We start from the raw sequence: 13449 nt of genomic DNA, 5'->3' as shown, positions 1-13449 counted from the left end.
AAGAGGGGGGGGGGGTGAATTGGTATTTTTAAAATCTATCCCCTAGGTATTCCTCCTAACAACAATATGTTCACAATCCTATGGTCAATCTAGTGCGAGTAGTATTAGAAATTAAATAAAGCAGTTAATCAATTACACAAGCACCAGAAAGCAGTAAAAAGAAGGGTGACACACAGTATGTTATCGAGGTTCAGCCAACTGCCTACGTCCCCGCCTTGGCTAACCAGCACAAGGATTATTACAATAACTTGCTCACTTAAACGGGTGGAGCGACACCTATACAAATTAGGTCAAATTACCACAGGACTGACCTCAACTTTTATCAGGTCAATTTGCGGGGCTGACCTCAACCTATACACCAATCTTTATCGGGCTTGATTACTGCCCCCTCAGGCCATGCCTGAAATCTCTCAGATATACAAACAAAAGGTACAGTGTAAGTGTAACGACCTAGAAAATATCCATATTCAAATATTAAAGAGAGAGGAAAATAGATACATAAACAGAAGGAGGCTGCATCGACATTGCATTTTGGAGATAATATTAAATAAAAATAATATCATAAAAATTTCCAAGCTTCGTCGATGAACACAGGGTCTCGTCGATGAAGGCCTTCAGAATACTGAGAGGGGTTCTGAGGTAGCCTGAATTTCATCAATGAATACAGGGTCTCGTCAACGAAATTTGTGAAGGACTCATTGACCAATACAGGGTCTCGTCGATGAAATCCCCTGTTTATATATATACAGAATCTGGGGAAAAATTTCATTTTTATGAAATCTCTCTCTCTCTCTCTCTCTCTATGACTTTCTCTCCATTCTCTCTTCGTTTTCAGCCCCACCAGTCAGCGGATCGACGATCCGAAGCTACCACGACGCTCCTGGCGGAGTTCTTTACAAGATTGCCGGAGCGGATTGTCAGGAAAACAAAATTGGATTTCATGCCAAAATCTGGGTAAAATCTTTTATTGAGTTTTTGGCTTTATGGTAGTTATAAGAAATGACGTAGGCGGAAAAATAATAATATTTTGTTCTGGGATATTGTGTTTTCAGGAGGTTGATCTAGGAATCCTGTGGGTATAGAGCCAGATTTTTATAGGGGCTTTTCAAAGTTGAGGTAAGGGAAATATGCTATGCTAGGAATTTTTATAAAGTTATTAGAGAATTTATAAACATATATTCATATCAGTTTATTATATAGTTTATACAGAATATGAGTTAAATGCTTGTGTGGCTTGAGTAGATTTTCATGAGATAAAGAATTTATATAGTTTTGTGATGTATTATACTATACTGTATACACAGTTATTGACAGTACATGTAATTTACATAGTTTTTCCATTATATGGGTTTACACAGAATATACAGATATAGATTTATATTCACAGAGAAATGTACATGTTTATACAGCTTTTATATGAATGGTTTCATGAAACAGTTATATACATATATCCATATACATGTATACAGATAACCAGAACAGTATATATATACAGTGTTATAGCATGCCATGTTTTTCCTATTACCATAACATACAGAACACACAGACAGAGTATATATACAGAATATACAGATAGATATACAGAGGTAGCATCAAGATGCTACAGATACAGTATTTACAGTACAGAAAGATAGAGTTATGGTAATTTTGGAAACATGATGAAAATAGTAAAAGAGAATATATGTATATAGTATCAGATCCCTAAGGAAAGATACACAGACATATACAGATTACAGAGCACGGCACCTTTGCCAGATACAGATAGAGTGCTACCACATATCTCAGATAGTATGTGGGTACCATCTGCCGTGCTCAGAGAGTATGCAGCTCCTCAGTACACTAGGTTGAGGGGGCCGGTTTGACGAGGTAGTAGCAGTCCCGAGCTTAGGAGAGGATGCAGTTTGGCCGGGCTGAGGTAGTGTAGAGTATGATGACTTATCTATAGGGCCGACCAGATATACTCCCGCCTACGGGCCGCACAACCCTGTTATGAGGGGTCAAATCATGACGTATAGAGTCCCAGGGATAAAAGCATTGTAATATATATATATATATATATATATATATATATATGTATGTATGTTTACAGTTTTACAGTATAGTATGATATATATTATCAGTATGAAAAGTAGAAAAGTACAGATGATACAGTGTACTTTAAATTGAGAAAGAAAGATATGTTTGAAAGATATGATTTACAGATGGATTATTATATTATAGATCATTTATATTTTAAAAGCACACTTAACTTAGTTGCCACACACTAGTAATAACATATTTCCACTTACTGAGGGTCAACTCACCCCATTACTCTAACATTTTTCAGGTGAGCCAGATAAGCCAGCAGATCAGGCTCGTGGATAGAGAGAGTGTTTGGTCACCCTGGTTATAGGGTGAGTTTTTGGCAGAATTGTGTATGTTTTTGGGATGGATGATACTGGAGTGGCATTTTTGTATGGTTTGTATATTCTAGAATTTGGTATTGTACAGTTTATGTATAAATGGTTTCATGATATATGTTTCCACTGCGAAGGCATGTTTACTGTTTACAAAAAAAAAAAAAAAAAATTAAAAAAAAATAATGATAAGAATTTTGAGGTCTTTACAATAAGGGTGCTTTCACGTAAAGCAGATTTGTACCCCAAATGCGCACAATCACAAACATTACAAATGATTTAATATGTAAGCTCAGTGTGATCTAGATAGTTCAACTCTCAAATATATTTTCTATCAGTGTAGTACGTACGCGAGAGTGTCAACGACAATCTATGTATTTCAAGATGTTCAATCAAGGGTGCTCACACAAAATATCAAGCAAGCCTCAAGAGTATCGACTAGTAGAATATCTCAAGCACATAAATATGTATATGCTTGGACTTGCAAAATATGTATGATCTTTGTTTTCAGCAAAAAATATATGAGTGAATAAATATTGCAACAAAGATGTTTCACCTCAAAAACAAATATCTCCTCAAATGGTTTTCAAAATAAAGAGCAATAGATATTTGTAAATGATTTTAAAAATATTTCACAACCAAAAGCAAATGCGAACTTCTCAAGATGTTGCAACGAATATGCAATCTTAGAAGATCTAGTAAAGTCTTCTTAAGATGAACTTATCAGCAAAGTCCCCTAAGAATCCTTTTGGGTTTGGCTCTCAACAAAATGAAACAATCTCACAACAAAGAGAGAGCAAACCTTTCAATCTAAACACTCAAGAACACTTACAGATAATTTAACAACTTTTGAAGGTAAGTTAGAGTGTATTTGGAAGAGTATGAGCAATGAGAAATATTTTGCTTGAGAGAGAATTTGATTTTCTATTTTTGCTAATCGATGCTTAATTCTCCCAAATGAAAGGGTATATCTAGACATACTAGGATTTTTGACTGTTGGGGACCTATTAGGGATTGTTAGAAAAGTTTAATGACATTTAACCCATTTTAACCCTGTTTAAAAATTTTAACTATGGTAAAAAAATTAGGTGCAACCCGAGAGGTCCAGTTGACTAGAAATGTTTCGGTTGACGAGGTCTCATATGGTTCGGTCGACCAGGAGAATTTTGAACTAAGAGCTCGGTCGACTAGAAGAGGGCGATTTCTTAATTTTTTGAGGTTCGACCGATCAAGCCATTTTGAACTGGCTGGTTCGGTCAACCGGACCGTTGGGATTTCTCCCAAGGACCCTCAGTTGACCAGGTAGTTGGAGTACAAAAAGGGGTCGGTCGACTAGATGGTCAAACTTTTGACCATAGGGGGTTTCGATCGACCAGAGCTTTTTGAACTACCTGGTTCGATCGACCAGGGCCTTGGTCAACTGTTAACCCAAGCCTAGTTCGGTCGACCAGGGCAAAATGAATTGCCTGGTTTAGTCGATCGAAAGTGCACCAAGTGTGCATTTCGGTCCCGTTTTGAGACAAACAAACCTTATTCAGGTGCCTAACAAATATATGTGTAAATGTGTGTGTCCTAGGGTCACTTGGGGTCCAATTTTAAGACATTGAAAAAGTTCGGTGTCAGTCAACTGAAGGGAAAACTCTAAGGTCTTTCTAAGGTCATTTCTCACTTACAGTTTGTTTGAGCTTATGAAATAAATCATACATGTGATGTGTGTGAACTTATTACAAACCAAATGTCCTAATTACTATTACAGACCAAATAGATATGAAATGCATTACAAAAGGAGATTTGGTCTTCAACTTCACTTTCTCTTCATGCCGTCAATGTATTTGCTAATGTAGACCTGCACAAGAACTAGATATTCATCAAATATAAGAGTATTTATCATTATCAAAACCGGGTGTGACCTATAAGGTCAACAAAGTTTTCATACAACAAATCCAATTAAAAAAAGTGATAGAATTGAAGTAGCAAGAATTATATATGCCCACACAGATCACCAATGGTTTGAGCTCACAAGTATGGGCCTCCACCTTTGACTGTTTTAAGGAGAATAGCACATGTAGTACGACAACAACTCAATGTTGAAGTAATTTTCTTTAAAACTTATTTTTTTTTTCTGTATCTGCTTCCATCTCTCTTGCTTTTAATTAAATATATTAAAAAACCAAATCACATTCCCAATTAGCTTCCCAATTTTTGTGCAGGCAATATTAGGTAATGTTAATAAAAATAGCTAGCTAAGTCATGTGCAACAAAGATCATAGCTGCACCAAAAATGATTGATTCAACTTATATGGAAGAAAGTAGGATGTGAGGAAGACCCCATATAACAATTACAGAGGAAGTGATATAAACCTAAAGCATCTGATTCAATAAAAAGATTTAGCTCTAAGCATGTGTAGAATGTCACAACACTAATATGACACAAGACACGGATACAACACGATACTAATTAACATGGAGATGCTCACAATTTTGAAATAATGAGGATGCCACACGGCAAGGATATATGAATTATTATATATATATATATATATATATATATATATATATATGCATGTGTGTGTGCGCGCGCCCACGCGTGCGTACATATATTTAGGTACAATTTTTTTTTAGATGACAAATATTATAGTAATTTTGATTTAAAACAAAATATAAGCACTATTCATGCAATATTATCAATTACACATTTTAGGAACTAAATGTATACAATCATATACTAAAAAGGAAAAATTTGGTTCAACAACAAAAAAACAATTCAAGGGCATGGCTAATAGGGGGACAATGGGCATGGTTCATCAAGAATTTAAAAAAAAAAAATATTAACAAAGAGAGGCAAAATGATGATGGCTCTAAAGAGACAGGGAATTTTGGGGACTAGGAGGTTTGATGGTGTTTTAGAAGGCTGGCACAATCACAGTAGGGTTCCAAAGTCCAACAACTCCAATGTCAAAGAACCTCTCGACCCTCAGTCTCTCAACTTCTCAAATTCTCAAATTTTTTTTTGGGGAGGGGGGGTTGGGGTTGTTAACAAAATTAAAGGGGGCAACAAGACAGTTGATGCAAAGTGTTTCAAAGGTGTCCGTGCCATGTCGAGAGTGTCCCAAAATGTCTCATTTGTATTCAAAAATAAAAATAAATCAATTAATTTTCAACAAGTGTCGGATGCATTCCGCGCAAGTGTTGGTATCCAAAATATGTTGAATACCGACATTTCAAGCTTGAAAAATTTTCAGTGTTTCTTAGTGTCACAATCAACAACTCAAGACTCATAAATATTTTACAATTTATTACTTTAATCAACCATGTAAACCTTGTTCATACCCTAATTGAAAGAAGACAATCAGCTCTACTAGTATCAGAATACCCCCTTTCTAAATTGATAGTTCATCTTACAAACATAGATGGTATAGGTAGAAGCAACAAAAAAAAAATTAATTGTTGTTTCAACTCAAGAAGCTGATTGTCGAAATGCCTTAAACATTCATCCAGGCTTCATTTGTAATTGATGACAAAAGATTCATACAATGATCATTCACCAGTAGAATCAAGGGTATTGGATTCTAGGTCAAACCATCCACGGATTCCCGAATCGCAAGCAAAACAACATAATTTTTACATTTAAATTAACTTTCTAATCCTGGAAATGTAAATTTTTAGGATTACAACACACTAAGGAGCATAATCCAAGCCGAAGTGAACGAATCTTATAGAAATAAAATATTAAAATAAAAAAATCACTTCACAAAACTAGATCGAATGAGCTTTACCCAACAACATCTTTTTTTTTTCCTTCTTTGACGGGGAGGCAGATTGTTAGGGTTTATTTCCTGTAGGAGTTCTGATTGCCACTAAAAAATAAGATAAAAAGTTATGCTAAAAAATCTAAGAGGATACAAGTAGGGAAAATCTGGATCATTAGGGCTTATTTTTCTTGGCGATTCATAAAAAGGAAAAATCACAACAATTACTATCTTGCGATTATAAAGTCAATCAAGAAATGCTAAAGAGGCAGAGAAAGAAGGACAACGATCACTTACCGATTAAACATGAAAAACTGCATGAAACCTTTGAATTCTTCTTATACTGACAAAAGAACTAACCACTACAAACTTACTTTTAGTGATTGGTGAGATAGTAATGATGTCACAAAAGCTCCACTTTTGTTTTTGAAAATGTGGGGGGGGGGGGGGGGGGGTGGGATAAATTAATAACTAAGTTTGATTTTTTTAGAGCGAAAATTTATATGTCGCTACCAACAAACTTTTCGTTTGTCCTAAATGGAGAGAGAGAGAGAGAATATTACTTCAAGATTTTAAAATATCTAATATCCCTACAAAAATTAATTTTTTTGCAAGAACTCGACAAAATGGGTACGGCAGCATATTGTATTTTCTAGAGAGACTAAATTAATTAGCCACATCCCCTAACTAGATTACAAGATTACAAATAATTACGGGTAAAATATCGATAATTTAAAGATGTTATTTATTAATTAAAATGCGCATGTAAGTAGGGTAGCCAGAGCTTCCACTAGAGAAAGAGGGAAAGATAGGTCAATTCATTGTTTTTTTGGTCCACTAAAAATGTATTGGAACCCGAGACACTCAATAGAAGTTCCAAACTTTAACACTGGGATGCCTTGTGATCATTGACATTCATCTTTTGATCATGGTGACAGAACTGGGCAGCTTGGAGTGTTTGTCCTTATAGGAAGATTACCTTTACTCAACTCCCCACTATTTACAATGCTCGATCAATTTAAGCTTTCAAGGAACAACTCAAACTAAAACCTCAGACCGAATCTAGCTGCCAATAAAATTGAAATTGGCAGAAGATCTGATTACTGATATGCATACATTTGCTATGCTTCAATCTCTCTTCTTTCTGGAGATCTCACTCTAAACACATGTTCCTCTCCTGTCCATTTATCCACCTTCACAATCCAATGGCTCTTCTTCCTTCCAAACCCACCATTTTTTACACCATCAGGTCTAACATTTTCAGAAGTTGCAGCAGCAATTCTAGTCACCAAGAGCCCTTCTCCGATGGGCAACAAGTGAGTTTTCGATCCGCTCCACTGCCAATCTCCCTTGCAAAATGCGTTATATCCCAAAACAACCGCTCCGTTGCGCTTCCCGTTCGCCTGCATCGCCTTAAGAATCGCTTCGTGGTTGTCCAGATTACAGTCCATTAGCACAAAGTCTGCTTCTGAAAAATGGTGTAGCAGTAAGGTTCGGGTTTCGCCGATGACAAACTTGACATGAGTGGCATCAGGGCCCAGAGCTTCTCTGGACGGGAGTAGCTCTTCTCGGCCGCGGAGGATGCACACGACTCTGCCGCCGGTCTGGTGGGCTGCAGCCACCAGGGCTAGGAGGGTGGTGGAGCTGGAGAAGCTGGCACAGGCCACTACCATTAGTTGGGCATTGTTTCCTGCTGCCAGAGCAGAAATGAACTCTGCAGAATCTGGCTCTTTGGCCATCTTTCCCTGCATCAATATCAAACAAGTGAGAAATATGTTTGATTATGAAAAATACCCAAGTGAGAAGAGATTGAAAGAAGGCTCGAGAGAAAAACAATCATGAGATTTGATCAGAAATGACGATGACTCACCATTTTCAAAGTTCTGAGGTAAGCTTGAGTGGCATTTTCAGCAGACCAGCAGGCCATCTTTCTCTTTCTGCTTGTGATCAAATTTCTCACTGTTTCTGAGTCTCTGTCTCTCTCTCTCTCCTTGAAGCTCTTTTAATTGTCTTGTCTGGATGAAGAGATGAATTGGGCTATAGCTACTTCGGCATTGACATAAGTGGGTTCTATATATAGAAGAAGCAATCAAGGTGCTTGTCTATTGAAGGGGCATCCCATCTGGCAACGCTAAAATGATAATGTGGAATAAATAAATAAATACTTTAACTAAATTAATATTCATTTCACTGCCTTGCTCCATCGATCGAGTCATCTTTTATGGCAAGTTTCAGATTTATGTTTCTTTTTTTAATTTTTTATTTTTAAATCCCACTGTTTCAGTACTCATTAGTTTGTGGTGAGTTTCCTGGATGCCATATTTAGAGTATTTAATTAATAAATAATGCATAATTTAATCTCAATCTAACATGGTGTATGCAGGTTCTATGTCATTCCCCAAATATTCATCCATTAGCTGTGATGTCTGGGGCAAGAAGGACAACAGAAGTTTTTAAAACAATACTGAGAAATCTATACAAGCAAAGGCCCATCTTAGTTTCGCAGCAACCCTTACAATTACATACTGTTTATCTAATGTTTGAGATTTATGTTTTGTATTTGGTTTGTACAATAGAATAATGGGCATTGTGCATAATAATCTATGACTTAGAATTGGTAATTTTTTAACTATTGGAATGTCTATTCTTATGCTATTCCAATTTGATTTTTTTACATTGTTAATTGCTTTAGAATAGCAGTGCATGTCACTTTTTTTTTTTTGGACTAAGTAATATTTATTGATGCTATTGATTAAAAAAAGATGGGTCTGTTTTCAACCTACATTTTTCTTCATCGTGTCTAAAATGACTTATTTGTTTTATAAGTTTAAAAATAAAATAATATTTTAGTGACAAATTTGATGAATGATGATCCTTCAAAACTACTCATCCCGTAACTCCCTTAAATTTAGAGTCATAGAACACACATGTAGTGTGCCCACTATAGTCATTCCGGCCAAAATAAAATATTCAACGGATATAAATACTCATATCAGGTTAGAACAATTAAAACTTTGAAGTTTTAAATATGGCGGTTTTTTTTTTTTAATTGAACTTATTTGCTTAGGGAATTATTTTTTTCATTCAACATACACAATTGTTTCCATAGTTAGGAATTTTTTTTCACATTCAAAGAAACCAAGAATGTGCTTTTGATGATTACTCTTTTGACCAAACTAAGCGCTTGTTTGGTATCGTTGTAAAAAATTTCAATATCCAGAAATATTTATTTTTTGAATTAAATTATTCATTTTATACACTTCTAATTAAAATTAAAATTAAATGATCAACTAAATATAAATATAATTAAAATAAAAATATACATAAATTATAAATAATAATAATAATAATAATAATAATAATAATAATAATAATAAAGCCAATTACAAAATACTTTTACTATTTTTCAATTATCTAAAATTTTTATTATAAGGTTTTGAAAGTAGAACAATTAAGTAAAATAATTAAAATAAAATTTATATTAATTATAGCAATTTTTTAATGTGTAATTTTATTATTTTAATTATATATTTATACTAGTTTGATTTAAAGATGTAAATGTGTATTTTTTAATTAAGTTTTAATTTGTATTAGTTTTATAAATGTTAACCAAATAAGTTGCTGGATTCTAATTTTTAATTTCTGTTTCTGATTTTTTTGGTTTTCTTTTCTCTAATTATTAGTAGTGATATCAAACAATCCCTAGGTTTTTTCATAAAAAATAAAAATAAAAGGCAAAAAATAGAAATAATTTTTTTTTCTTTGGCTGGCGAGCATTAGAGTCGCACCCATATTGGGATTCTCGGAGATGGTAATAGGAATTTGGGTGAGACTAATATAGTTTTATGATTTAAAATAACATTACTATATATTCTTTTATTATGATAAAAAAAAAAATATGGCATATATCTCAATAATCCAAATGCATAATAAAAAATCATTTTCATTTCAAAAAATAGAAATGACCATTCTAGGAACTTCATTTTATTGATTCATTCCTATTTTCCATTCCAAATGAGCCCTATGATTTGAACTTTTGTTTTATATGAGTAATTACACGTTAAGGATGGTTCTTCGATTCTAAAGAAAAGAAATCTTTAAGCTTTATTTTAAATTTTCTTTCTTAATTACTTTTATGTGAAAATCTGAACCTTTTTTTTTTCTCTAAAAGAGCAGAACATGCCCTCTGCAGAATTTCTCCTCAACAAAACTAAGTTTTTTGACTTTAATTCTTCCTTTTGCTTCATAGATCAAGCACATGCTCTCTTTATTACATCATTCTTTTCTTTTTTCATATTTTATACAATCCTTTTGATTTCATCTTTAGCCGTGTTAATTAATCCCAACTTTACAAGAGAAGTTTTGAAAAATGGAATCGAAGCTTCAAACCCGGCTCCCGTCTTTACAGGGATAAGTCGAGGAGAGAAAAATTAAGGTTTATCATGAGTAAATAACGGTAATGAATAAGACATAAAATTTATGGGTACGTCATCCTACAAGAATTTGCATAAACCCTATCTTGATTAGGGTCCTTCTTTTGGGACGGTGCGGAAGCACATTTGCATATGATTGTGTTGCGATTTAACGTATAACGCATATCTATTTTTTCTTCGCATTTTATTAATTTTTATTAGACCCTCCTTTTCTCCCTTCTTTTTCGTTTTCTAATAGCTATCCTATGCATAAATCATGAAAAAAATGTTGGGTTTTACCGATCAATCAATTGATGAATAAGATGAGTAAACAAGCACACACACAAAATTGACACAGGAGTTACGTGGTTCGGCCAAATTCCGGCCTACGTCCACGGGAGCGAGGGATTATTATTTGCTGGGAAAAATAAACAGAGAGGAGGAGGAGGATTCCCTCAGCACTCACTCAACTCTCTCTTATCTCTTACTGCACTGCACTCTGCACACTCTGCACTCTGATTTACAACACCACACACACATGTATATATACACACAAGCGGGAGCAAAAAATTCAACAATGGGCGGCCGGAAATGTCAACATTTCCGGCAAAGCAGGTGGAGCCGGAAATGTTGACGGAGCAGGGCAGCCGGCGCCGTAGATATTGAAGGAGAGCAGCAGCCTTCTGTTGACTGGGTATGGATCCATCAATTCTCCCCCTCCATACCCATAGGAGGAGAATAATATGTTAATCTTCAATTGACATCCATCCCAGCTATATCCCTACATAGCTGGAGCTTCTCATAGGTTACTCCCTTTGTTAACATATCTGCCGGATTTTCTTTAGTATGAATTTTGACTAACTTCAACAGTTGTTGTTCCATCACTTCGCGTATCCAGTGATAGCGAATGTCAATGTGTTTTGTTCGGGAATGGTACATTGAATTCTTGCTCAAGTCCAGTGCACTCTGACTATCACAATGTACCTTGTATTCTTCCTGTTTGACACCTAACTCTTGAAGAAACCTCTTTAACCACAACATCTCCTTCCCAGCTTCCGCTGCGGCAATATATTCTGCTTCTGTTGTGGATAGGGCAACACACTTTTGCAATTTTGACTGCCATGATACAGCTCCCCCTGCAAAGGTGAACAAAAAACCTGATGTGGACTTTCTTCCATCAAGATCACCAGCCATGTCTGCATCAGTGTAACCCTCCAAGATTGGTTCAGCTTCCCCGAAACATAAGCACAATCCCGATGTACCTTTCAAGTACTTGAGAACCCATTTCACAGCTTCCCAATGGTCTTTCCCTGGATTGGAAAGAAACCTGCTCACAACACCTACAGCGTGGGCAATGTCTGGTCTCGTACATACCATTGCGTACATCAAGCTTCCAACTGCTGATGAGTATGGGACTATTGACATTTCTTCCCTTGATGAGTGAGACAACTTCTTGCTTAGCTTGAAATGATTAGCCAGTGGAGTATTTACTGGCTTGGCACTTTCCATGTTGAACTTTTTAATTACCCGTTCAATATACTTCTCCTGTGATAACCATAGCTTTCTGGCTTTCCTGTCGCGACTGATCCTGATGCCTAGGATCTGCTGAGCTGGGCCTAAGTCCTTCATTTCAAAAGATTTAGACAACTCCATCTTTAGCTTGTTGATCTTTCTTGTATCCTGACCAATGATCAACATATCATCAACATAGAGTAGTAGGATGACAAGATTACCATCAGGAAATATCTGAACATATGCACACTGATCTGCTGCAGTCCTCTTGTATCCGTGACTCACCATGAAAGAATCAAATTTTCTATACCACTGTCTCGGTGCTTGCTTAAGACCGTAGAGACTTTTCTTCAACCTGCAGACTTGATGTTCTTTCCCTGGAACTTCAAATCCTTCTGGTTGCTCCATGTAGATGTCTTCTTCCAAGTCACCATGTAAGAAGGCTGTCTTCACATCCATTTGTTCAAGCTCTAGATTCATCTTGGCTACTAATCCGAGTATGACTCGAATTGTTGTCATTTTCACTACTGGCGAAAATATCTCGTCAAAGTCAACACCTTTCTTCTGTTCGAAACCTTTGACGACCAATCTGGCTTTATGCGTCACAATTTTTCCACTGCCATCTTTCTTAAGCTTGAACACCCATTTGTTCCTTAGTGCTCTCTTCCCTTTGGGAAGTCTTACCAGCTCATACGTTTGATTCTTATGTAAAGAATTCACCTCTGCTTTCATAGCTTCTATCCATTTGGCTTTGTCGGTATGAGATTGGACCTCTTGGAAACTTTCTGGCTCCCCCTCATCAGTGAGTAAAAGATATTCTGATTCTGGATATCTTCTCGACGGAATCAGAATACGACCTCTTTCAGATCTTCTGGGCTCAGCTTCTTCTGGAGGAGGATATACCTCATCATCTGACTGCTGTGATGATTCTGCAATTTCTGGTGAAGGGGGTTGTTGCTCCCCCTGCTCAACACCTTCTACATCTGTTTCCAAAGGATCATCCTGCAATTCTCCATGGTTTGTGGGAGAATATGATAGTGTAGGATCTGTTACAATGACAGGAGCACCGTAACTAGGCTGGTTAGACTTTGTTTGTGGTTCAAAGTCCTCAAACACCTGGTTTTCATGGAAAACCACATCTCTCGATTTGATGACCTGCTTCCTCTCTGGATCCCATAATCTGTAGCCGAATTCACCATCTCCATAGCCAATAAAGATACATGGAATGGACTTCGCGTCGAGCTTTTGCCTCTGCTCATTAGATATATATGCAAAAGCTTTGCACCCAAACACTCTTAGATGAGTGTAAGAAACTTTTCTTCTGGTCCATTCTTTCTCTGGAATTCCAAAGTTAAGTGGTGCTGACGGTGATCTGTTAAT

At 36.0% G+C, this 13449-nt stretch overlaps 1 protein-coding gene across 1 annotated transcript; it reads right to left on the bottom strand.

The window, feature by feature from the left end:
• Positions 1-7126: 7126 nt before the first annotated feature.
• Positions 7127-8190, bottom strand: LOC131146924 (uncharacterized). The gene is made up of 2 exons (XM_058096777.1): positions 8016-8190; positions 7127-7890 (listed from the first exon to the last, which is right to left on the bottom strand). Exons 1-2 carry the CDS (start codon positions 8070-8072, stop codon positions 7267-7269), a joined length of 681 nt encoding a protein of 226 aa, XP_057952760.1. The 5' UTR covers positions 8073-8190; the 3' UTR covers positions 7127-7266.
• Between the last annotated feature and the right edge of the window lie 5259 nt (positions 8191-13449).

This window comes from Malania oleifera, chromosome 13 (assembly GCF_029873635.1).
Source record: "Malania oleifera isolate guangnan ecotype guangnan chromosome 13, ASM2987363v1, whole genome shotgun sequence".
Lineage (NCBI taxonomy): Eukaryota > Viridiplantae > Streptophyta > Magnoliopsida > Santalales > Ximeniaceae > Malania > Malania oleifera.
This window is presented reverse-complemented; position numbering and strand designations above follow the sequence as displayed.